Raw genomic sequence first — 27,618 nt, forward strand, 5'->3', positions numbered from 1 at the left:
CACCTGCAGGTTGTGAGGGCTACACCTGTCGGTGCTTCAGTTTCCTCATGCCCAAGAAAGAAATAACAGTAATAGTGACTTCTTAAGGTCGTGAGGATTTGAAGTCCCCAGCACAGGGCCTGACACATCATAAAAAATGCTCCGTTAAGCGAAGGTTTGAGAATACTCATTTTAGCCTCTTTGCAAGGCAAACACAGCAACACTGACGTGCCTGACAGAGGAAAGGAAAAGACCAGAAAGATGGTGGAATTGGGACCTCAGGGCAGACTCAGACGGCCCCATCGCCTCCATTGCCGTGGCGCCGCCTGGCCCCGGGTTCCACTGAGCCACATGAGACGGCATGAGCCTGCTGGCGGTGGTATTCCTGGGTTCCCTGTGAGCTCCGCCCCTCCTCAGGGGCCCTAGTGTGGCTGTTGCAGGTGGTGCCTGAGCTCCCTCACTGTCTGGCTGCACGACCTCCCCTGTGGGCCTTGACATTCCCGAGTGTTTCCCCACCTCCAGGCCTTTGCCCACACTAGTCCCTCTTTCCGTCATCGGGCTGCCACACCTACGCACTCTTCACGACCCATCTCAGGGGCTGCTTCCTCCAGGAAGACATCTCTGCTCTCCAGCCCATCAGCTGGAGGCAGTCTCACCCAGCTGTGTGGCGTTTTATGTACTGTACTTTCTACCTCAAAATGTAGTCATTTCTCCCATTAAATGAAAGCCTCTTTGAAGGGTCATTTTCAAGGGGATGGAAGGTTCCATGAACATTTGTGCAATGACACAATCAATGTTCTACTTCATTCATGGATAATGGTGCAGAATCATGTTTTGGAGTCCTGGCTCAAATCCTAACTTTCCCTCTATTATGCTGTGCGATCTTGGGCAGGTCACTCAGCCTCTCTGAGCTCCACTCGCCACAAACAGTATTTGCGAAGCACTTCCTATGTGTCAGGCACTGTGCTGGGCCTGAGGAGCTCACAGAGACAGACATGAAACAGACACACATGAAAGAACACAACACAAACTGTCATATGTTCCATCAAGGAAAAGAACGAATATGAGAAAGAGCAGCAAGCAAAAGATATTTTTCAAGATAATCAGAGAAAATTAGATTTGTCCTGAATCCAGACGATGTTGAGCAATTGCTGCCTGAGGTGCTAAGATGTCGAGGTTCGATTTCAGAGGCCCTTGTGTGTTCGGGATTCATGATCTAGTTTTTACAGGTGAAATATATGAGTTCTTGGATTTGCTTTAAACAAGCAAAAAATTTGGTTGGGGAATAGCAAGGCGGAAGTTTTAAAGCTGACGATGGGGAGTCAGGGGTCTGTTATGCTGTCCTCTCCATGCTTGATAATTTCTATAAGAAAAAGTTCAAAAAGAAAGCAAGAACAGAGGATGACAAAGCTGGGCCGAACTTCTGTTGGCCAGTCAGAGAAGACCTCTGACACTCGGGCTGAGTCCCGAAGGTTAGGTAGCAGGGAGCAGAGGGTTCAACCTGGCAAAGGCCCTGAGGCAGGAAAGAATGCAGCATGTTCAAGAAACTGCAAGGAGGCCCATGTGGCCAGAGCAGAAAGATCAAGGGGTAAAGGGTGCCACGTGGTACATCTCCTCCCATCACGCCATCCTCAGGCCCCAGGCGCAGTGGGCCAGAAGGACCACTGTAGGGGAAAGCAGGGGCTGAGCCGGCCGTCCCCCGGCCCGGGCCCGGAACTCACTGCAGAAGGCTGCACAGGCGCGCGGAGTCTGATGGCTGCAGATGGGTCTGCAGGAGAGGCAGGCGTTCAGCAGGGGGTCCCAGTACTGCTCTTCGGGGCAGGATGGCATGGCCGCCCCCGGCCGCAGGCCCTGTGGAGCTGAGAGGCAAGGAGCATGAGGGCAGCTGGCATCCACTGGAGGCTGGAACCCGGGCGGCCTCTCCTGCTCACCTTCCCACTCTGTCTCAGCAAGCAGAGGGGGAACCACACAAAGCTGGCTTCCAATCCCGGCTGCACTTGCTGGGTGACTTGGGGCAGCCACGTCACCTCCCTGAGCCTCAGTTTCCCCATCTGTGAAACGGCCATTCTGAGGCCCCTCCCTCGTGTCAGTGGCCCCGCGGCCCTGTTCTCAGCCTTCTTTAATGGGCCACACCTCTTCCCACCACAAGATCTTGGCACATGCTGTTCCCTTTGCATAAAATGATCTTCTTCCCTGTCCTCAGTTGGTTACTTCCTCCTGATCCTTTGGACCTCTGATTCAGCTTCGTTCCCTCAGGGAGACTTTCTGACTCTCCCCAAGACAGGACACTGCCCTGCTCTGCACACTGATGCGCCCGTTCCTTGTCACTCCGCCTCTCTGTGAGCGCTGGTGCCAGCGCCCCCACCACGAGCACTGTGCAGGCAGAGACTTGAATGTTTGTTTGCTGCCGGGCCCTGAGAGCCGGATCGTGCCCAGGACACAGCAGGTGCTCATGAAATGAGTGAACAAGGAGAAAAGCAGATGGAGCCCGTGCCCAGCATACTGCAAGCACTCAATAATGTCAACTTCCTTCCCTTTTCCTTTTCACCGAGGGATGAGACACCCCCAGTGTAGGGACACGAATCCTAAGTGTGCGCCTGTTGAGTTTTTCTGTGCGTCTACACCTGTTGCCCCCACCCACACCAAGGTATAGATTTCCGGCCCCCGGAAGACGCTCTGGGGCCCCCTCCCATCTGACGTCCACTCCCAGAGCTAACTTTCGTTCTGACTTTTACACCGTCGGTTGTTGACGTTGCCCCTTCCTGGACTTTGGTGTCTGGTGTCACTGGCTCCACAAGACCCCTGAGCCCCTGAAGAGGCTCCTTTGTGCTGCTGAGCCTCTCGTGTGAATGCATCACCTCTTCTAGGATGTTCTGTCTGATTTCAGCACCGTTGCTCCCCCAACGACTTCTTGTAAACATTCTGCAAGGCATTTGTTTATTCTTGAATGAAACTGCCTGAGAAGAGGCCAGTGGCTCCTGGTTTAACACAGCGGCTTAAACACACGAGCTTATGTTCCTTCCCCCTTGAAATCCTACTAAAAGGACAGAAAAGGAAGTTTATCCTCAAAGATAAAGAGAATGGAAGAAGTTACCCCAGCAGGGGACAGACGTCAGCAACATTTTGGAAGATGTTTGGTGGACACACTGGGGTGACTGACCTCAGTTTAAGATCTCTGATGCCCATCGGGGAAGGAAGCTGATCTGAGCCACAGCCCCCCAGGAAGACTCTGGAATTGGGGGCACCAGTGTCTCCGACAGTGGGGGAAGGGAGGGCAAAGCAACGGTAGCTGGAAATTTATAGAAAGAGGGCTTGAGCCCAGCCAGATCGCCATGCCCAGGCAGGTGACGGCCCCTCGCCCATCCAAGCAGAAGACTGGGGGTCTCCTCGGGCGCAGCTGAGTGCTGTGGCTCCGCGTTTAACAATGTCTCCTTCCCCCGCCTGCAACTGGCAGGAAATCATCAGCCTCTGCTCCGGGAAGCCCAACCCAAAGGAAGAGACCTGGAGGCACAGACTGCGAGATTCTCTCAAGAAAATGAGAAGGCGCTGCCTGACCACAGGGCAAAGCTTCTACTTTAACAACGCCGTCCGTTTACCCAGAACTGCCAATCAGCTGGTAGTGCGTCACTCTGAGCGGGGAACCACAGCCGAGAGCGCCCCATGCAGGAGCCCCGCCTCCGGATGACAGACAGCTCAAAGGAGGCGGGCGGAGAAGCCTCGTGCGAGCCGCAAAGACAAGTGAGAATTACTAGAAATTAGAAATATGATAGCCAGAATAAAACATCAGTAGAAGGGTTGTAAGTTGTAACTGAAGACATTTCCCAGAAAATAGGGAGAGAAAAGATATGAAAATTATGGTATCATTTCAGGAAGTCCAAAGATTGACTCATGGGAGTTCCAGAAAAAACAGATTTGACGGACATTAGCTTCCAGATTCAAAGAGCCCATCAGGCGTCTGGCACAATAAATTCTAACAAACCAAGACCCATCGTCACGAAACTGAGCAGCACCGGGGACGAGTTGCAGATTCTCAAACCTTCTTGAGAACAAGCAGGTTACCACAGAGCGTTGCCAGTCAGGAAGTCCGTGAGCATCTCAAAGCAAAGCTGGAATGTGAGGAGAGCGATGTCAGGGAAGGAGAGCAGGAAGCGCCAGGAGTCTGCCCTCCAGCTCAACAGCACCGGCCGGCAGCCACTGTCTGCAGTAACTATTTTGGAATTCTGGAGTTGTCCAGAGGAGAGCTGGATGGAGAGCTGGTAATGTTCAGGAATGTCAGTGCATTTTCAGCCTATCCTATCATGGTGGATACCACTCTCCAGCCCCCAGCTGCACGTAGGCAGCACTGGAGACAAACGCCCACATTCCTCATGTAACTTGTTGGAGCCTGGATGGGCAATAAGGCACTCAAACTCCAAATATTGGGATTGTGAATTCTGATTGCTTATTCCTACTTTTTCTTTCTTTCTTTGTTTTTTTGAGGAAGATTAGCCCTGAGCTAACATCTGCCACCAATCCCCCTCTTTTTGCTGAGGAAGACTGGCCCTGAGCTAACATCCATGCCCATCTTCCTCTACTTTATATGTGGGACGCCTACCACAGCATGGTTGCCAAGCAGTGCCATGTCTGCACCCAGGGTCTGAACTGGCAAACCCCGGGCTGCCCAAGCGGAACGTACGCACTTAACTGCTGCACCATGGGGCGGCCCCTCTTATTGCTGCTTTTGATCACTGAGAGACCAGACCAGAGGCTGGTGGCCATTGTTTCAACCTCCAAGGGCTGATGTGGTTTTCAGGGATTTAAAGAGACAGACACTACTTCCCCCCACTTTTGGGAGACAGACATTTAAGGAAATCTTCGTCAGGTCACTGGCTTGCTGCAGAGATAAAGGATCAGAAACTTCAGTGACCACACAAGAGGAATACATACTTTGCAAAAACAATTTGGGAAAGTCACAAACAGACTCCAGCCCTCAACAGGCAAGACCCAGCAATCTCTGAGGGGGGAGAATCAGGTTTCCAGAGTTACCACAAAGTAATACTCAAAATATCCAGTTCTCAAAAAATTTATGAAACGTACAGAGAAACAGGAAAATATGGCACATTCCCAGAAAAAAAATAATTTGATAGAAACCATCCCTGAGGAAGCCCAGACATTGGAAATATTGGTCAAAGATGTTAAATCAACTGTTTAAAATATGTCCAACGAGCTAAAGAAAACCGTGGACAAAGAACTAAAGGAAAGCAGGAAAATTATGTATGAGCAAAAGGAGAATATGAATAAAGAGATAGAAGTTGTCAAAAAGGAATCAAAACCTGGAAGCAACCTGGGGCCGGCCCGATGGCACAGTGGTTAATTTCACACGTTCCATTTTGGTGGCCCAGGGTTTGCTGGTTCGGATCCCAGGTGCGGACATGGCACTTCTTGTCAAGCCAGGCTGTGGCAAGCATCCCACATATAAAGTAGAGGAAGATGGGCATAGATGTTAGCTCAGGGCCAGTCTTCCTCAGCAAAAAAGAGGGGGATTGGCAGCAGATGTTAGCTCAGGGCCAATCCTCCTGAAAAAAAAAGAGAGAGAGAGAGAAACCTGGAAGCAGCCAAAGTTTCCTTCAGTAGGTGAATAGATAAATAAACTGTGGTACATCCACACAATGGCATATTATTCAGCACCAAAAATAAATGAGTTATCAAGGCATGAAAAGACATGGAGGACACTTAAATGCATATTGCTGACTGAAAGAAGCCCAGCTGAAAAGGCTACTGTATGATCTCAACTGTGTGACATCCTGAAAGCAAACTATGGAAACAGTAGAAAGATCAGTCGTTGTCAGCGGTTGGGGAAGGAGAGAGAAAGGAAGAGCATGGAGGATTTTATAGGGCAGTGAGACTATTCTGGGTGATATTATCATGGTGCATACCTGTCATTACACATTTGTCAAATCCCATAGAATGTACACCACCAAGAGTGAATCCTAATGAAAACTGTGGACTTTGAGTGATAATGATGTATTAATTCATGTTCATTGATTGTAACGAATGTCCCACCTTAGTGCAGGATGTGGAAAGTGAGGGAGGCTGTGCAAGTGTGGTGGGAGGGGGTCTACGGGGAATTTCTGTTCTTTCCACTCAATTTTGCTGTGAATCCAAAACTGCTCTAAAAAATAGTCATCAAAAAATGGAATCACACAGAAATTCTGGAATTCAAAAGTCCAATAACTGAAGTGAAAAAAACCCCCTCACTAGGAAGGTTCAACATCAGATTTGAGTAGGCAGAACAAAGGATCAGTGAACCAGAAGATAAGACAATTGAAATTATTTAGTCTGAGATGAAGAAATAAAAAAAAAAAAAAAAAAGGAGGAGAGCCAGCCTTGATGGCCTAGTGGTGGAAATTTAGCATGCTCCACTTCAGTGGCCCAGGTTCAGTTCCAAGGTGTGGAACCACACTACCAACCCATCAGTTGCCATGCTATGGTGGTGGCTCACATAGGAGAACTAGAAGGACCTACAACTAGAATATACAACTGGGGCTTGGGGAGGGGAAAAAAAAAGAGGAAATTGGCAACAGATGTGAGCTTAGGGCAAATCTTTCCCTGAAAAAAAAAGACTGAGGAAAAATGAACAGAACATGAAGGACTTGTGGGACCCCATCAATGTGCCACCACATGCTTATAGGAGTTCCAGAAAGCAAAGAGAAAGAGAGAATGGGACAGAAAAAAATATTTGAAGAAATAATGGCCAAAATGTTCCTAAATCTTAAGAACGATACGAACATACATGTGCAAGAAGCTCAATGAACTCCAAGCAGAATAAACTCAAAGAGACCCACACCAAGACACATTATAGTAAAATCTTCAAAACCCAAAGACAAAAACAGAATTGTGACAGCAGCAAGAGAGAAGCACTTGTCACATACGGGGGATTCTCAGTGAAATTAACAGGTGATTTCTTCTCAGAAACCATGGAGGCCAGAAGGCAGTAGGGTGATATAGCTATTTCTGAAAGGAAAAAACTGTCAATCGAGAATTGTATATCCAGCAAAACCATCTTTCAAGAATTAAGGAGAAATTATGACATTTCCAGATAAACAAAAGCTGGAGGAATTCATTACCAGTGGACCTGCCCTACAAGAAATGTTAAAGGGAGACCTTCATGCTGAAATGAAGATACACTAGACAGTAACTTGAAGCCATAAGAAAAAATAAGGAACACTGGTAAAGATAACTACATAGGTAAATATAAAAGCCAGTATTATTATACTTCTTGTGTGGTTTGCAACTCCTCTTTTTTCATATATGATGTCATGGGCCAATGCATAAAACAATGATTATAAACCTATGTTAATGGGTATAAAATGTATAAAGAGTTAATCTTAACTCTTGTTATTGTTATCATAATAATAACAATATAAATATAAAGGGTCAGAGATATAGGAACAGAGTGATTGTATACTATTGAAACTAAGCTGATATTACTCAAACTAAGTTGTTATGTTTAAGATTTTAACTAATTCCCAAGGTAGCCACTAAGAAAATAACTTTAAAAATACAGAAAAGGAAAGAAAAAGGAATCAAAATGATACATTTTAAGCAATCTACTAGACAAAATAGTCAGTAAGGAGGAATTGAGGGGAAAAAACCGTGTAAGACATATAGAAAACAAATAGATAAATGACAGAAGAAAATCCTTCATCAGTAATCACATTAATGTAAATGGACTAAACTCCCCTACTAAAAGGCAGAGATTGGCAGAGTGGATTAAAAGAGAAAATAAGATCCATCTATATGCTGTGTACAGAAGACTTACTTTAGATAAAAGGACATAAAGAAATTGAAAGTAAAACAATGGGCAAATATATTCCATGCAATTATTATCTCTCCCAAAAGAGAGCTGAGGTGGCTATAAATTGTCAGACAAAACAGAATTTAAATCAAAAGAGGTTACAAGAGAAAAAGAAAGACAACATATATTAATAAAAAGTTTGATACTGACAGAGATATAACAATTATAAACATATATGCACCTAACAACAGAGCCCAAAAAATACATGAAACAAAAATTGACAGGACTGAAGGGAGAAATAAGTAGTTCTACAATAATATTTTGGGTGTTTCAATACTCCACTTTCACTAATGGATAAAAGAACCAGAAAAAAGGTCAATAAGGAATTATAGGACTTGAACAACACTATACACCAATTACATACAACAGACATGTATTGAACACTACACTCAACAACGCAGAATACACATTCCTCTCAATTGTACATGGAACATCCTCAAAGACAGACCATATATTGGATCACGAGACAAGTCTTAAAAAGTTTGAAAAGATTGAAATCATTCAAATTATCTTTTCTGATCAAAATAGAATGAAATGAAAAATCAATAACAGAAGGAAAACTGGAAAATTCACAAATATGTGGAAATCAAACAACTCACTCTTAAAGACCCAATGGGTCAAAAAAGAAGTCACAAAGAAAATTATAAAATATCTTGAGATAAATTAAAATGAAAACACAACAACCCAAAAGTTATGGGATACAGTGAAAGTAATGCTAAGAGGGAAATTTACAGCTGCAAGTGTATACACTAAAAAAGAAGAAATTCTCAAATCATAACTTAACTGGACACCATGAGGAACTACAAAAAGGAGAGCAAACTAAACCCAAAGCTAGCTGAAGGAGAGAGTAATAAAGACCAGAGCAGAGATAATAGAACAGAGAATAGAAAAACTGTAACAGAGAAAATCAATAAAACTAAAAGTTGGTTCTTTGAGTAGATTATCAAAATTGACAAACCTTTAGCTAGATTGACTAAGAAAAAGAGAGGAGGTTCAAATTAGTAAAATCAGAAATGAAAGTGGAGACGTTACTATAAATTTTACAGAAATAAGAAGGATTATAAGGGAGTACTATGAATAATTGGACACCAACAAATTGGACAATCTAGATAAATGGACAAATTCCTAGAAATATACAATCTACCAAAATGGACACACGAAGAAAGAAAATCTGAATAGACCTATAACAAGTAAAGAGACTGAATCAGTAATCAGAAACTTCTCAATGAAAAGCTTAGGACCAGATGGCTTCACTGGTGAATTCTATCAAACATTTAAAGAAGAATTAACACTAATCCTTCTAAGACTCTTCCGAAAACTTGAAAAGGAGGGAACACTTCCTAACTCATTCTATGAGGTCAGCATTATGCAGATACCAAATCTTAATAAACACATTATGAGAAAAGAAAATTACAGACCAATATGCCTTATGAATATAGACAAAAAAATCCTCAACAAAATATTAGCAAACCAAATCTAACAACATATTAAAAGGATTATACACCATAACCAAGTGGGATTTATTACTGGAATGCAATGATGGTTCAACATATGAAAATCAATCAGTGTTATACACCATCTTAACAGAATGAAGAAAAAAACTACATGATCATCTCAGTTGATGCAGAAAAGCATTCGACAAAATTCAACACTTTTCATGATAAAAACACTCAGTAAAGTAGGGATAGAAGAGACTTCCTCAATATGATAAAAGCTGTATATGAGAATTCCACAGTTGACACCACCCTCAATGGTGAAAGGCTGAAAGCTTCTCCTCAAAGATTAGCAACAAGACAAGAAGGCCCCCTTTCACTACTTCGATTCAGCATAGTACTGGAAGTTCTAGCCAGAGGAATTAGGCAAGAAAAAGAAATAAAAGTATCCAAATTGGAAAGGAGAAAGTGAAATTATCTCTGTTCACAGATGACATGACCTTAGACGTAAAATCCCTAAAAATTCCACACACACACAAAACTGTTAGAGCTAATAAAAGGATTTAGCACAGTTGCAGGATTCAAAATCAGTTGCATTGATATATACTTGCAATGAACAATCCTAAAAGGAAACTAAGAAAACAATTCCATTTATAAAGGCATAAAAAAATACAATACTTAGGAATAAGTCTAACCACATGAGGAAAGAAGCACATCCTGAAAACTACAAAATATTGCTGAAATTAAAGATCTAAATAAAAGACATTCCATGTTCGTGGATTGGAAGACTCAATATTGTTAAGACATCAGTGCTATCCAAAGTGATGGACAGATTCAATACAATCCCTAACAAAATCCCAATGACTTTTCTCACAAATAAAAAATCTCATCCTAAAAATTCATATGGAATTGCAAGGGACACCAAACAAGTCTAGACAATCTTGAAGACTCACACTTCCTGATTTTGAAACTTACTACAAAGCTAAAGTAAACAGTGTGATGCCGGAATAAAGACAGGCACACAGAACAGTGAAATAGAATAGAACCCAGAAAGAAACTCTCATATGTGGTCAAGTGATTTTCAACAGGGGTGCAAAAACATTTCAATGGGGAAAGAACATTCTTTTCAATACATGATATTGAGAAAACTGGATATCCACATGGAAAAGAATGAGATTGGACACTTACCTTACAACATATATAAAAATTAAATTAAAATGCATCAAAGACCTAAAATTAGGGGCTAAAACCATAAAATTTTAAAATTCTTTTTGTGAGGAAGATTAGCCCTGAGCTAATATCCACCACCAAACCTCCTCTTTTTGCTGAGGAAGACTGGCCCAAGCTAACATCCACGCACATCTTCCTCTACTTTATATGTGGGATACCTGCCACAGCAGGCTTGATAAGTGGTGCACAGGTCCACGCCCAGGATCTGAACTGGTGAACCCTGGACCACCAAAGTGGAGCACACGAACTTAAACACTATGCCACCAGGCTGGCCCCAAAAAACCATAAAATTTTTAAAAGAAAACATACATGCATTGAATTTGACAATGACGCTTTGCATATGACATATAGATAAATTGGAGCTCACCAAAATTAAAGCTTTTGTGCATCAAAAGACACTATCAAAACTTCCAGTTATAGGAGAGTGATGTCAGCATCATGGCAGAGTGAGCTTTCCTAGTAATCTCTCCCCTCCACCATACAACGAAAAAGACATTCATACTCCAACAGAGGACATCCAAACACAACACAAAAGATGTCTGAGAGACCCACGCAGCCATATGACAGAAGGCAGAGAGGCTGGAGCCCCCCTTAAAGGAGGTGGAACAGGGTAAGAGAAAACTTCGCTCCTTCCCCAAAAGACTGGGATCCGGGACCACAGGCAACCTCAGAGAGGGAAGGAATGGGGGTGGGGACGCTCATTCACGGGAACTTCAAAGATCCTTGAGGCTCCTCACAGCCTAGGATGTGAAAGCTATGGAGGTGAAAGCTAACATGGGGGTGACCTCATCAGGCCAACACCCCAGGAGAGCAGATAGTGAGGGCAGAGCAAGAAAACCCCAAGAACACCCAGGAGAAAGTGCCCCTCCCTGCACCTGCCCAGGGCCAGCTTCAGCCCCTGGGATCTTGGCAGAACACAGAGGGCTAAGAATACATGACTCTTGACCCCCACCCAGTGGCGATAGGTGGTCACTGTGACCAAATAACACCGAGATGTAAGGAAACAGAGCCACTCCCTCTAGCGGTATCAAAAATTATATCAAATCTCCAGACCAGAGAGAAAACGACAAGTACCCAGAAATCAGTCCTGAGGACACAGAAATATGTAATCTAAATGACAGAGAATTCAAAATAGCTATCATCAAAAAACTCAAGAGAGAATATAGAGAAACAATTCAACGAGTTCAGGAGCTACTTCACGAAAGAGATTGAAACTATAAAGAAGAATTGATCAGAAATATTTGAGATGAAAGATACAATGCAAGAGATAAAACAAAATATGCATGTCCCACTTGAGCAAACACCATAGAGGAGCGAATCAGCATAATTGAGGATAGACACGTTGAAATGCTCCAGGCAGAGGAGGAGAGAGAAATAAGACTAAAAAGAAATGAAGAAATTCTCCGAGAAATATCCAACTCAATTAGAAAATGCAACATAGGAATTATAGGTATTCCAGAGGGAAAAGAGGAGAACGGAGCAGAAAGTGTGTCCAAAGAAATAATAGCAGAGAACTTCCCAAACCCAGGGGAGATGGAAATCCATGTGGAAGAGGCTATTAGATCTCCTAAATATGTCACTGCAAAAAGACCTACTGCAAGGCATATAGTAGTGAAACTGACAAAAGTCAATGACAAAGAAAAAATATTAAGGCAGCAAGGCAGAAGAAAATAACCTACAAAGGAACCCCTATCAGGCTTTCAGCAGATTTCTCTGCAGAAACCTTACAGGCTAGAAGAGAGTGGAATGACATATTCAAATCTTTGAAGGACAAAAACTTCCAGCTAAGAATACTCTATCCAGTGACAATATCCTTCAGACATGATGGAGAAATAAAAACTTTCCCAGATAAACAAAAGATAAGGGAGTTCGTAGACACAAGAACACCTTACAAGAAATCCTCAATAAGGCCCTCATACCTGGGAAAAAAAAAAGGAGAAAAGGGTTAGAAATCACGAAGTAAGGAGATAAATAGGTATACAAAATCAGAAAATTGTAGCTATACATCAGAACAGGTTAGCAAATACTTAAGTATAGCATTAAAGATAAAGGGAAGGAAAACACCAAAAACAAAGATAATCTTGTCATTTTAACCACAATCTGACAACACAAGATGGAATAAGATGTGAGAAAAACAACTTGGGACGTGGGGACGAAAGGGACTGAACCCAAGGAAATAAGAGGCCATCAGAAAATGGACTATCGGGGGCCAGCCCCATGGCTGAGTGGTTAAGTTCATGCGATCCACTTCGGTGGCCCAGGGTTTCATTGGTTTGAATCCTGGGCGCAGGCATGGTGCCACTCATCAAGCCATGCTGAGGCAGCATCCTACATGCCACAACTAGAAGGACCCACAACTAAAAATACACTACTGTGTACTGGGGGGCTTTGGGGAGAAAAAAGAAAAATAAAATCTTAAAAAAAAAAGAAAGTGGACTATCTTATCTAGGAGACTTTGAATACAAACCTCACGTTAACAACTAAACAAAAAAGCAGAACAGAGACACAAATAATAAGTAAGGATAAAGCAAAGAAACACAACATTAATAACTACATAACTCAATTGGTAGACCAAAACACACAGGATGAGAAACAAAGGAAATGCAGGAGAACTGGAAAAACGAGTCATAAAATGGCAGCATTAAGCCCTTATATCTCAATAACCACCCTAAATGTAAATGGATTGAACTCTCCAATAAAAAGACACAGAGTGGCGAGATGGATTAAAGAACAAGACCCAACAATATGCTGCCTCCAGGAAACACATCTCAGCTCCAATGACAAACACAGGCTCAGAGTGGAGGGATGGAAGATGATACTCCAAGCTAATGACAAACAAAAGAAAGCAGGCATCACAATACTTATATCAGACAAAGCACACTTCAAGATAAGACAGGGAAAGAGAGACAAAGAGGGGCAGTATTTAATGATAAAAGGGACAGTCCACCAAGAAGACATAACACTTATAAATATCTATGCACCCAACACAGGAACATCAAAGTTCATAAAGCACCTATTAACAAACCTAAAAGATATTAATAATAACACAGTAATAGTAGGGGACCTCAACATTCCATTCACATCAATGGACAGATGATCCAGACAGAAAATCAACAAGGAAACAGCGGAATTAAATGAAAAGCTAAACCAAGTGGACTTAATAGATATATACAGAACACTCCATCCAAAAACAGCAGAAAACACATTCTTCTCAAGTGCACATAGAACATTCTCAAGGATAGACCATATATTGGGAAACAAGGCAAGCCTCAATAAATTTAAGAAAATTGAAATAATAACAAACATCTTTTCTGATCACCATGCTATGAAGCTGGAAATTAATTAGAAGAAAAAAGCTGAGACAGAGACAAAGATGTGGAGACTAAACAACAGGCTATTGAACAAGCAATGGATCATTGAAGAAATTAAGGGAGGAATCAAAAAAATATCTGGAGACAAATGAAAATGAAAACATCCCATACCAACTCACATGGGATGCAGCAAAAGCTGTACTAAGAAGGAAATTCATTGCAATACAGGCTCACCTTAACAAACAAGAAAAATCCCAAATAAGCAATCTCAAACTACACCTAACTGAACTAGAAAAAGAAGAACAAACAAAGCCCAAAGTCAGCAGAAGGAGGGAAATAATAAAAATCAGAGCAGAAATAAATGCTATTGAAACAAAAAAGGCAGTAGAAAAGATCAATGAAACAAAGAGCTGGTTCTTTGAGAAGAGAAATAAAATTGACAAACCCCTGGCCAGACTTACAAAGAAAGAGAAAGAGAAAGCTCAGATAAATAAAATTAGAAAGGAAAGAAGAGAAATAATAATGGATACCACAGAAATACAACAGATTATAAGAGAATACCACGAAAAGCTATATGCCAACAGAAATGGACAATCTAGAGGAAATGGATAAATTCTTGGATTCTTACAACCTCCCAAAGCTGAATCAAGAAGAAACAGGTAATTTGAATAGACCAATCACAAGGAAAGAGATTGAAACAGTAATCAAAAGCATTCCCAAAAATAAAAGCCCAGGATCCGACAGCTTCTCTGGGGAATCCTACCAAACTTTCAGAGAGGATTTAATATCTATCCTTCCCAAGCTATTCCAAAAAATTAAGGAAGATGGAACACTTCCTAACACATTCTATGAGGACAACATCACTCTGATACCAAAACTTGACAAGGACAACACAAAAAAGGAAAACTACAGACCAACATTGCTGATGAACATAGATGCAAAAATCCTCAAGAAAATATTAGCAACTTGAATACAGCAATACATCAAAAAGATCATACACCATGATCAAGTGGGATTTACACCAGGGACACAAGGATGGTTCAACATCCGCAAATCAATGTGATACACCACATCAACAAATTTTGGAATAAAAACCACATGATCTTCTCAATAGATGTAGAGAAAGCATTTGATAGGATCCAACAGCCATTTATGATAAAAATTCTTAACAAAATGAGGATAGAAGGAAATTACCTCAACATAGTAATGGCCATATATGACAAACCCACAGCCAACACTCATACTCAATGGGCAAAAACTGAATGCCATCCCTCTGAGAACAGGAACAAGACAAGGATGCCTACTATCACCACTCTTATTCAACACGGTACTGGAGGTTTTGGCCAGAGCAATTAGGCAAGAGGAAGGAATAAAAGGAATCCAAATAGGGAGGAAAGAAGTGAAACTCTCACTGTTTGCAGATGACATGATCTTTTATATAGAAAACCCTAAAGAATTCATTGGAAAACTATTAGATGTAATTAACAACTACAGTAAAGTTGCAGGGTACGAAATCAACTTACAAAAATCAGTTGCTTTTCTATACTCTAATAACGAACTTACAGAAAGAGAACTCAAGAATACAATTCCATTTACAATCGCAACTAAAAGAATAAAGTATCTAGGAATCAATCTAACCAAGCAGGCAAAGGACTTATACAATGAAAACTATAAGACGTTATTGAAAGAATTAGATGATGACATAAAGAGATGGAAAGACATTCCACGCACATGGTTTGGAAGAATAAACATAGTTAAAATGTCCATACTACCCAAAGCAATCTACAGATTCAATGCAATCCCAATCAGAATCCCAATGACATTCTTCGAGGAAATAGAACAAAGAATCCTAAAATTCATGTGGGGCAACCAAAGACCCAAGTTGCTAAGGCAATCCTGAGAAAAGAGAACAAAGCTGGAGGCATCACAATCCCTGACTTCAAAATGTACTACAAGCCACAGTTATGAAAACGGCATGGTACTGGTACAAAAACAGGCACACAGATCAATGAAACAGAACTGAAAGCCCAGAAATAAAACCGCACATCTATGGACAGCTGATCTTTGACAAAGGAGCTGAGAACAGGGATGGGGAAAAGACAGTCTCTTCAATAAATGATGTTGGGAAAACTGGACAGCTACATGCGAAAGAATGAAAGACCACTCTCTCATGCTGTACATAAAAATAAACTCAAAATGGATCAAAGACTTGAAGGTAAGACCTGAAACCATAAAACTCCCTGCAGATAATACAGATAGTACACTCTTTGACATCGAACTTAAGAGAATCTTTTCGAATATCATGTCTTCTCAGACAAGGGAAACAAAAGAAAAAATAAAAAAGTGGGACTTCATCAGCCTAAAGAGCTTCTGCAAGGCAAAAGAAACTAGGATCAAAACAAAAAGACAAACCACTATTGGGAGAAAATATTTGCAAATCATATATCTGACAAGGAGTTAATCTCCATAATATATAAGGAACTCACACAAGTGAACCACAAAAAAAAAAAAAAAACAAACAGCCCAGTCAAACAATGGGCAGAGGATATGAAGAGACATTTTCCAAAGAAGATAGACAGACGGCCAAGAAACACATGAAGAGATGTTCAACCTCACTAATCATCAGGGAAATGCAAATCAAAACTACACTAAGATACCACCTTACGCCTGTTTAAATGGCTATAATCATTAAGACTAAAAATAACAAATGTTGGAGAGGGTGTGGAGAGAAGGGAACCCTCACACACTGCTGGTAAGAATGCAAACTGGTGCAGCCACTATGGAAAACAGTATGGAGATTCCTTAAAAAACTAAAAATAGAACTACCGTATGACCCAGCCATCCCACTACTGGGTATCTACCCAAACAATCTGAAATCAACAATCCAAAGTAACATATGTACCCCCATGTTCATTGCAGCACTTTTCACAATAGCCAAGACATGGAAACAATCGAAGTGCCCATTGACCGATGATGGGATAAATGCTGTGGGAGATCATAGCAGCATTCTTGCTAGGCTTTAAGCCTAGGAAAAATAAATTCCAAACGGATGGCTGGGAGGTATGTGATCTGCTGACTATCATAATTGTTATACCAGATTGCTTGTGCTTTGGAATCTCAGGCCAGAGGGGAGTATGTTATCGAGCATGGAGGCAAGGGGCTTAGGAACGCGGGGCCCTTGCAGGAACAGAACACTGTCTGCATACCTTGCTGATTGTTCTTAAGATATTCCCCAAGGGAATGACCTGGGATGGGCTGGTGTGCTTCAGACGGATGAAGGATAGAACCTTTGGGCTTTGGCTTGCACATCCCTGCAGGCATGAGTTTCTGCTATTGTACATGACTGTGATTCTTTACCCGCAAATAAATATGTGGTGATCCAAGGGACCTCACCTCAGTCCTTGAGACTGATGGTCCCCTGTTCCATTGAATATATAGATTGTGTTCTGTTTATTAATTCTGTCTGCTCCTTTGGCTCGCTGCCTAGCTGGTCTTGGCAGCAGATAAAGAAGATGTGGTATATATATATACAATGGAATACTACTCAGCCATAAAAAAGATAAAATCATCCCATTTGCAACAACATGGATGGACCTGGAGGGAATTATGCTAAGTGACAGAAGCCAGACCGAGAAAGACAAACACCAGATGATTTCACTCCTATGTGGAATATGAACAAACACATGGACAAAGAAAACAGTTCAGTGTTACCAGGGGAAGGGGGGCGGGGGGTGAGCACAGGGGATGAAGGGGAGCACTTATGCGGTGACAGACAAAAAATAACGTGGAATTGAAATTTTACAATGATGTAAACTATTATGAATTCAATAAAAAAAAATTTTAGGGGTTGACCCGGTGCCACAGCGGTTAGGTTCGCATGTTCCGCTTCTCCACGGCCTGGGGTTCGCCAGTTTGGATTCTGGGTGCGGACATGGCACCGCTTAGCAAAAGCCATGCTGTGGTAGGCATCCCACATATAAAGTAGAGGAAGATGGGAATGGATGTTAGCTCAGGGCCAGTCTTCCTCAGCAAAAAGAGAATTGGCAGTAGTTAGCTCAGGGCTAATCTTCCTCAAAAAAACAAAAAAAATTTTTTAAAGACACTATCAAGAGGGTGAAAAGACAACTCACAGAGTGGGAGCAAATATTTGCAAATCGTATATCTGATTAGGGATTAATATCCAGAATACATAAAGAACTTCTCCAACTCAATAACAGAAAGACACACAACCCAGTTTAAAAATGGGCAAAGGACTTGAATAGACATTTCTCCAAAGAAGATATACAAATGGCCAACAAGCACATGAAAAGATGCTCAGCGTCATTAGCCATCAGGGAAATGCAAATCAAAACCACAGTGAAACACCACTGCGCACCCATTAGGATGGCTATTACCAAAAATGGGAAAAATAACAAGTGTTGGTGAGGATATGCAGAAATTGGAAACCTCATATTGGTCATGGGAACATAAAATGGTGCGGTCACTGTAGAAAACAGTTTGGCAGTTCCTCAAAAAATTAAACATAGAGCTACCATATGATCCACGAGTTTCACTCCTAGTCAGATACCAAAAGAACTGAAAGCAGTGATTCAAACAGAGACAATATTCATAGCGGTATTGTTCACGGTTGCCAAAAGGTGGAAAACCAAACTGTTGATGAACAGATGGGAGGATAAATAAATTGTGCTATGTATACACGTACATTTGAATATTGTTCAGTTATTAAAGTGAGCGAAGTACTGATATTCAACACGGATGAGCCTTGAGGACACTGTGCTGAGTGGAACAGGCCAGTTACAAAGGGACAAATATATGTGATTCCACTCATACGAGCTAACTAAAGTAGGCAAATCGGTAGAGTTAGAAAGGAGGTTAGAGGTTACCAGGAGCTGGGGGAGAGGGGAATTGGGAATTATTATTCAATGGGGACAGAATTTCTGTTTGGGGTGATGAAAAAGCTTTGGGTATAGATAATGGTGATGGTCGCAAAACATTATGCATGTACTTAGTGCCACTGAAGTGCACACTTAAAATGACTAAAATGGTAAATTTCATTACATATATTTTACCACAAAAAAAAACAAAAGAAGAAGAAGAAGAAAGTAAAACAATGCTTCAAATTTATGATAGAAAATTATTTTCAATCTAGAACACTACATGTTATCAAGCAAGTGTGGGCACGAATAAAAATATAATGACACACGCAAGATCTCAAACATTTTCTCCTCCCTCCCCGCACCGTTCCCCGGCAGCTCCGGGGGGACGCGCTCCGTTGCCTTAGAGCACGCCCACGTTCCCTCCGCGTGCTGGAGAGTGAACACAAAAGCGAGGAGGGGAGGAAAGCAGGGTCCATCTCAGCCAAGAGGCGAAGGCAGGATTTCTCAGAAGGAGGGTGAAGGAGGTCTCCCCAGGGACAGCTGCCCGTGGGCGTAGGGGGAAACCCATCCCAGACGAATCAGGAGAAAAGAGGAAGGAGTGTCTCCAACGAACACGTGCAAACAATAGATAAGAGAGGATGTTCGACCACTTGCCAGGCTGGACCTGTCCCAGAGCTGGGGCTAACTTATTGATGCATGCAGAGAAAACTGAGGAGTTGCCAGCTCCAGGAAAATCACAGTGCACGGATGGCTCAGCTGTGAACAAAGTTTACATTGTCATAAATACGTCAACAGCTACCAATGACTGACTCAGAGGCCTTGGCTTGTGTCACTTGCGTGCGGGGAGACAGCCATTAGACCATCGTCAATGAACAAAGGCAATGACAGGAAGAGAGAGGAAGGAGAGGGGACAGAGAAAAAACGCAGAGGGTTTTACATTTCAGGGCAAACCGATTAGCTGGCAGGAAAGAGGACCGTCTCTCCTTGAGCACCTGTGTTGGCTAGGGGATCCAAGACAACTTCAGTTGCTCATGGATTTTCTGGAAACCCCTGAGGGCACGAGTGTGGGCAAAGGTGCCAGGCTGTCTGGGTGTAACGTCTGCTGGTCCTCCCACATCCACCTGGGGTCACTATGTCCACCATGGGGACAGCCCCTTCCTTGCGTCAGAACTGCCCCTAGCCTACACGGATCTAACTAAACACCGCTCTACGGGAGGCTGGGTGGAGGCGACACTGTGTGTACGCAGATGTAAGGTGATGTAAGAGTTAAGTTCTCATCTTAGAAAGCAGGAAATAATACAGAATGTCTAAAATGGCAAAGTTAAGCACCAGCAGTGTGAGCATATTATCTTCTGAGGCTCTCTGAGGACAAGCTGGTGAAGCACCAGGCGGCAATGGTTGGGAACCGCTGGACTACGAGGCCCGGGTCCAGCACCTCCAGCTGTGTGACCTTGGGTGGCACTGCACTCTTTGAGACGCAGGTTTACCTCCCTGTCAAATGGGGTCTATGGCTCGCTTCAGGGGGCCGTGGTGAGTGATATCTGCATGGCAAGAGCTGTGCTGAGCGTGCTGCTGAGCACATTAGTAGAGGCCTCCCCCTCCTTGAGCCGCTGCCCATGTTAATATGGCCGCTCTCCACCCCCCAGAGTACTGCGCTGGCCAAGGCCTGGACCCGGGGAAGGCAAAAAGACAAGGGCCAATGCCTGCCACAAGGGGCTAAGCCACTTCCCTCTCTCTCTCTGTGGTGGGCAGAGGGCTCTCAGCCCCATGAGAAAGGAGCAGGAAGACGGAAGTGTTGGCTCCTCATTCTTCCTCTTTACAAGATGTGACTTGAAAAGAAAGGACATTAAAAGCTTCAAGACAGGAGAAATTTCTCATTCCGTCTTTGAGCAAACACAACGTGAGCTGAGGGCTACAAGCCAGGCTGTCATGGGTGGGATGGGGGAAGGAGAAGATTCCAGTGTGAAGAGATGGGTGTGTGCCCTGAGGAGGCCATAGCCTGACACCTGGGTGACACGCTGGAGAAGTGACAATGGCCGTTTTTAATCATGAAGGAGGAGGAGGAAGAGGTGGGAGAGGGGGAGGGGAAAAGAAGGAAGAGAAAAAGGTGGCTTTTCGTTTCAGTTAGCGGTGCATAATTTCTCACAGGCTTTTTTGAAATATTGAAAATAGCTCTGAGCCCTACCCCTGCTAGCCCCAGCCCCACCCCAAGCCAACTTTCAGGGACTCCATTCCACGCTGGATCTAAAGTCAGAACTACATTATGGCCTGGGGGACTAGTCAGGTCACTTGCTCAGTTTCTGTTTATGAAATAGCTGCCTATTTCTACCCATTGTGATTTTTGCCTCCTGTTAGCTCATTTTGAAAAGTGATTTGCCTCAGTTCAGTGACAGAATGTGTGTGAGAGCAAAGGGGCCTGTGGTGGGGAAAGCACAGCTCTGAGTCATCGCCGGGTCAGCTGGGGAGACGACCTGGGCAGCACAAAACTTGGTGTTCTTTCTCTGTACAATGGGAATCTCAGCCTTTCCCTTGCAGAGGAAGATTTCCCAAGGACATGCACATGATATGCGTGTAACTGGCCCAAGATATGGTTGCCAAGTGGTAGTTATTATTTCGATATAAGTGGTATAAAATATAATGGGTTACTTATAACCATTTTATAGTAATGCAAAATGATTACAATATTAATAGCAGTGGTAATATCACACGAGCACTCCAGGCCTGGGAACTGTTCCCAGAACCTCAACTCATGGATCAAGCATCACAGCTTTCCAAACACTTGTCCCCATTGCCGCCTCATCACCATGCCTCTCCTCCACGCCGTCTCACCTGGGCCTTGCTGGACGATTGTGTGGCCTGAGCACCCTTTCCCTGCGGATGCTTCTTCTTTTGTAATTTGCCGTTTGGGGGAGTTGCCATTCTGCCTCCTTACACTGTCTCATTCATCTCTGAATCCAGTGGCTTCCACAATACAGGCACATAGTAGGTGCTTGGTAAATGCTCATAAATGACCAAAAACCTTATACCTAATTGTCCTCAGCAAAGACTTGTGGAATGAACAGCAACGCATTTTCTTATCCTGTGTTACAGGCTAGGGTAATATTTTAGTTTTATTCTGCCCTCCTCCCCTGTCTGCATTTCCTGCACTCAAGCAGGACTCAGGGCGAAGGTGTCCTGGGGGAGGGCGGGGTAGCGGAAATCCTAGCTGTTGCTTTCAAAACTTAGGTGAGAGAATTCTTGGCACAAATTGACTGAGCCAGAAAACCAGCACAGAAAATAATTTCCCCTAGATTAAAAAAACAGCCCAATCAAAGATTTAAATGTGAAAAAGAAGAAAATTATTAAAAATTCTAAAGAAGAAATCATCTGATAATCTCTTTATAACCTTGGGGTATAAAAGGCCTTCTTAACAATGACCCCAAATCCGAAATCTATAAAGAAAGATTGATAAAATAGATGACACAAAACAAGGATACAACCAAACAAAAGACTTCTGCATGGCAGATGACACTCAAGGGAAGTCCAAAGACAAACGAGAAATAGGAACAAAACATTTACAACTCAGGTCTAAAGAGTCAACAGAAAGAAAAAGACCAGCCAGCCAGCAGACAACTGGGCAAAGACGAAGAGACAGTTCACAGACAGGGACAAACAGCACAGAGATGCTGGCCTCGGTCCAAAGGGACGGGCAGATTCAGACCGCCCTGACGCGATCCTCCCCCAGGAGACTGTGAAAACTCCGGAGGCTTCACAACACCTTCTGTTGGCAAGGTCATGAGGAAGTGCACTCTCATTGAGAGAGGGAGAGGAAACAGGAACAGCCCTGAGGGAGGGCAATCGGGCAACATTGGTCAAAATTGCTGATGTGTTCGCCCTGCACACAGTGGTTGGAGCCAGGATGTGCCCCAGAGCCTTAATGATAAATCCACTGCAGCGATCTTCGTAACAGCAGACAACTGGAAATAACCCAGGCGTCAATCAAAAGAGGACCGACTGAGTAAACTATAGTACATTTATCCCTCAGACTGTTATGCAGTTAGTAAAAGAGGAATGAGGAAGCTCTTTATATATTGTATGGAAAGAACTCCAAGATATATTAAGTGGAAAAACAAAAATAAAAATAAAACAAAGTACATAACAGCATGACTCAAGCTCCTTTTCTTTTTCTTTCTTTCTTTTTTTTTTTTTTTTTTTTGCAAAAAGGGGGAAAGTCCTAATCTATACTTATAAGTGTTGGCATACACATAAAGAAACACTGTAAGGAAACATAAGAAACCAAAGACAGTGTTTTAAATAAAATACTTAGGAATAAATTTAACAAAAGAAGTGCAAAACTTGTACATTGGAAACTACAAAACACTGTTGAAAGACATTAAAGAAGACCTAAATAGATGGAGGGACATCCCATGTTCATGGATTGAAAGACTCGATATCATTAAGATGCAACACTCCCCAAACTGTTATACAGATTCAGTGCAATCAATCAAACGCCAAGCTGGATTTCTGAAGAATTTGCCAAGCTGACCCCAAAATCATACGGAAATGCAAGAGACCCAGAAGAGGCAAAGTGATCCTGAAAAAGAAGAACCAAGAGGACTGACACTCCTCAATTTCAAAACTTACTACAAAGCAATAGTGAATAAGACAGTGTGATGCTGGCATGAAGATAGACGTAGATCAATAGACTAGAACTCAGAGTCCATAAATAAAGCCTAACATTTATGGTCAATTGATTTTCAGCAAAGGTACCAAGACAATTCAATGGGAGAAAGGATAGTCTTCAAGAAATAGTGCTGAGACAACTGAATAGCCACAAATAAAAGAATGAATTTGAACCCCTACTTCACACCATACACAAAAATTAACTCACAGTGGATCTTAGACTTAAATGTAAGAGCTAAAACTACACTTTTAGAAGAAAACAGGAGTATATCTTCATGGATTGGAGTTAGACAATGACAACTAAATACACAAATGATTAAAGAGAAGATTGAGAAATTGGTCTTCATCAAAATTAAAAACTTATGTGTTTCACAGAACACCATCAAGAAAATAAAAAGACAATTCACAGACATGGAGGAAATATTTGCAAATCATATATCTGAAAACGGATTTGTATCCAGAATATGCAAAGAACTCTTATAACTGAATAACAAAAAGACAGCCCAATTTAAAAATGGATTAAGGAGTTAAATAGACATTTTTCCAAAGAAGATATATGCTAATAAGCACATAAAAAGATGCTCAACATCATTTTTCATTAGAAAAATGCAAATCAAAACCACACAGAGTACCTACTGAGAAGGGTATAATGACAAATGCAGGCGTTGACAAGTGTTGGCAAGGGTCTGGAGAGACTGGAACCCTCAGGTATTATGCGGGACTTTTTTTTTTAAGATTTTACTTTTCCTTTTTCTTCCCAAAGCCCCCCAGTACACAGCTGTGTATTTTTAGTTGTGGGTCCTTCTAGTTGTGGCATGTGGGATGCCACCTCAGCATGGCTTGATGAGTGGTGCCATGTCCGTGCCCAGGATCCGAACTGGTGAAACCCTGGGCCACTGTAGCGGAGCGTGCAAACTCAACCACTCGGCCACAGGGCTGGCCCTGGGATTTTTTTTTATTCTCCCCAAAGCCCTCCAGTACATAGCTGTACATTCTAGTTGTGAGTGCCTCTGGTTGTGCTATATGGGATGCCGCCACAGCATCCTGACAAGTGGTGCCATGTCCGCACCCAGGATCCAAACCGGCAAAACCCCGGGCTGCTGAAGCGGAGCGTGGGAACTGAACGACTCGGCCACCGGACCAGCTCCCATTACACGGGATTATAAAACTATGCAGCCACCTGGGAAAACAGTTTGGCGGTTCCTCAAAATGTCAAACACAGAACTACCACACAACACAGCAATTCCACTCCCAAGAGAAATGAAGACATGTCCACCGATACTTGCACACAAATGTTCACAGCCAAACAGTAGAAACAATCAAATATCCATCAACTGATGATTGGATAAATAAAATGTGGAATACCTAGAAAATGGAATATTATTTGGCGATAAAAAGGAACGAGGGGCTGGGCTCTGTGGCGGAATGGTTAAGTTCATACTCTCTGCTTCAGTGGCCCAGGGTTTCACCAGTTCGGATCCTGGGCACGGACATGGCACCGCGCATCAGGCCCTGCTGAGGTGGCGTCCCACATGCCACAACTAGAAGGACCCACAGCTAGAATGTGCAACTATGTACCAGGGAGCTTTGGGGAGAAGAAAAAAAAAAAGATAGGCAACAGATGTTAGATCAGGTGCCAATCTTTAAAAAAAAAACCAATGTGAAAAGCAGGCAAATCTATAGAGACAGAAAGTAGATTAGTGGGAGCCCAGGGCTGGGGTGGGGAGAAGTAAGGAGCGACAAGGTTTCTTTCTGGGTATGAAAATGTTCTGAAATTAGATTATAGTAATGGTTGCACAACTCTGTAAATATACTAAAAAACACTGAATTGTACACTTTAAATGGGTAACTTTACAGCACATAAATTACATCTTAAAAAAGCCGTTTGTTGTGGGGGAGGCGAGAACTGAGCAGGCGGAGGAGAAGCAGGCAAGGAAAGCTTTCTGTTACACACCTTTTTGTACTTTCTGAGCTTCCAACCACGTGACCGTACTATACATTCAAAAAGCAAATTTAAAAAAACAAATGGATCAAACAAAATTCAAAAGAGACCCTTGACTGTTCCCTCATTTGGGGCTAAAAGAGGGAGAGACTGCTACCCACCCCAACCCACTGGGGAGTGATGGTTGGGCGGACAGTGGGTTAGATCAGACAAGGGCAGCCTGCGTGCGGTGTGCGGCCCGGCTCCCTGCCCGGCTCCCCGGTGCCCGGAGCCCAGAGAGCGGCCGGGAGGGACAGTTCTCAGAGGCCTGCCTGTGCCTCCTCACGCGTGCGGCTTGTTAATAGGCGCTGCACCAAGAAAGACCTCTGTGGTCAAATCAGTGTGGAAAATGCTGGGTTCAAGAAAGTCAAAGCGTGTTTTTTTGCCTGGAGCCCTTCTCAGAGGCTTGCTCGTGACTCTTCAAGAAGGGCTCTGGCAGCTTCAACGTGCTTCTGCGTTTTTGAGGGACATCTGGTGGAACAGAGGCTCTTCTTCGTTTTACAGCTGAAGGGAGCCCAGAGAGGCGGAGGGGCTCATCCAAGGTCACACAGCGAGTCCGTGAGAAGCAGAAGCTAGAACTCCCGACCCTCAGCCAGGGCTGAGTCTGCTGCACGAGGCAACTCCCATCAGCGCCAGGTCACAGTTCTGACTGGTTCCCAATCCGTGTCCGGGGCCCAGGGCCTTTCAGCCCGTGTCGAAACAACCTCTGCTCCCTGCCCCCTGCCCCGGTCAACTCTCTCCGAGATTTTCTACATTTGAGCCCTGAGCTGAGGATACGTCTGAGGAATCAGAGAAGAGACACGCTCCCTACACGCTGTGTGGGGGACAGAGCAGACTGTGCACCCGTCACCCCACACCCCCTCAGACCCAGCCTCAGACCCCGTCTGCACAGGGACCACTTGGATCCTTCCATCTGCTTAGTGACCTATGCTTTCAGATTTTTGCTTTCGAGCAAACCTGTCCTGATAGATGATCCCACTTCTTCAACAAATAAGTAGCAAGGAAAAAAAATGGGAACTGTGTAAGAGTAAAACCTGTCACCAAAGGTACACTGTGGGCTCTGTTTGACCCTGATGTGAGCAAATCCACAGGAAAAGACACGGAGGAGACAATGTGGAGTGTCTGAACCCCCGCCGGCCGCTTGAGAGACAGAGGGACGGTTATGGCATGATGGTTAGTTTTTTTGGTTTTGTTTTTAGGAGATAAATCCTGAGTATCTACAAATCAGACAATACGATATTTGGGATCAGCTTTAAAATGACCCGGTGGGGCTGGAAGGGGAAGCCGGGGGCGCAGGTGACGGGAGGTTGGTCACATATCGATAGACGTGAAGCTGGGTGACACATGCAGGAGGGTGCGTTAAACTCTCCTCCTTACTTCTGCCTGTGTCGGCTTCAAAATAAAATATTTTAAAATGTCCTGGCCAGCCTGGCTCTGGGTCCTCGGCCAGCTTGGGGCAGGGAGTCTCGGAGGGGATTGCTGCCCTGTGGCTGACCCTCCGGCCCCAGCTCCTCTCCTGGAACACAAGGCACAGACCCCAAAGCCCCCAGACTCGGGGCTCTCCACGTGCGGGGGCCTGTGGGAAGCCCTGGGCTGCCCGAGCTTGCCCATCTGCTGCAGGTGTCATGCCCACCGAACCCCACGGAGCCCATGCGGCGTGCCCCCCACCAAGCCCTTCTTGCTCCCACCCTCCCGCCTCCCCAGCTACTCACACCGCTCCTCCCGGTCCGCCCGGCTCCGGCCACCTCGCCTGCTGCGGCCCAGGCCACTCATTACTCAGGACGTTTATTATTAGCCTTGCATTTGATTAGTGCCTGGGCTGCACTTCCTGGGTTTTCCCCGCAACCTGTAGGATGTAAATCAGCGGCACCCCATCCCCGCCCCGCGCCTGCGCGTTCTGTCTCAGGTGCTGAGGTGGGTGGACTTCGCCTGATGCTCCAGGAGTCCTGTCTGGCGCTGCCCGCTGAGCCCCCAGGCATGCTGCTCCCGGGGCACAGAGCAGGGAAGGCCTGGCCCTGCCTTGGGATGAGGTGTAAACTGTGGTACTGCCCAGATCTGGCCCTGAGCTCCCACCTGGACCTGGTCTCCTGCCCCAGGCTCAGCCGGAGTGAAGCAGCTCTCCAGCCTTCAAGCACTGCCCAGGCCCTTCTCCCATCCTGGACAACCGTTTCCTATCTCATTGCCCCGTCATCGCCTCTTGTTCCTTCTTCGGGCTCAGCTGAGGCGTCACCTCCTCTTGGAGGCCATCTCTGATTGCCCCAGACCAGGTTAGGTGGCCGTTCTCTGTGCTTCCTAAGCCCTGTCCTTA

The 27,618-nt window shown here is 43.9% G+C and overlaps 1 protein-coding gene across 1 annotated transcript in view; it reads right to left on the reverse strand.

Annotated features, from left to right (window-relative positions):
- Nucleotides 1-27,168, reverse strand: part of TNFRSF13B (TNF receptor superfamily member 13B) — a 43,694-nt gene extending 16,526 nt beyond the window's left edge. The window contains exons 1-2 of the mRNA XM_014832312.3: nucleotides 27,023-27,168; nucleotides 1,701-1,838 (exon numbers count right to left, since the gene is read on the reverse strand). Of these exons, the coding sequence (XP_014687798.1) occupies nucleotides 1,701-1,838; nucleotides 27,023-27,083 (199 nt within the window). The 5' untranslated portion in view covers nucleotides 27,084-27,168. The remainder of the gene's footprint in view (nucleotides 1-1,700; nucleotides 1,839-27,022) is intronic.
- Nucleotides 27,169-27,618: the final 450 nt, after the last annotated feature.

The sequence above is a fragment of the Equus asinus genome, chromosome 13 (assembly GCF_041296235.1).
Source record: "Equus asinus isolate D_3611 breed Donkey chromosome 13, EquAss-T2T_v2, whole genome shotgun sequence".
Taxonomy (NCBI): Eukaryota; Metazoa; Chordata; class Mammalia; order Perissodactyla; family Equidae; genus Equus; species Equus asinus.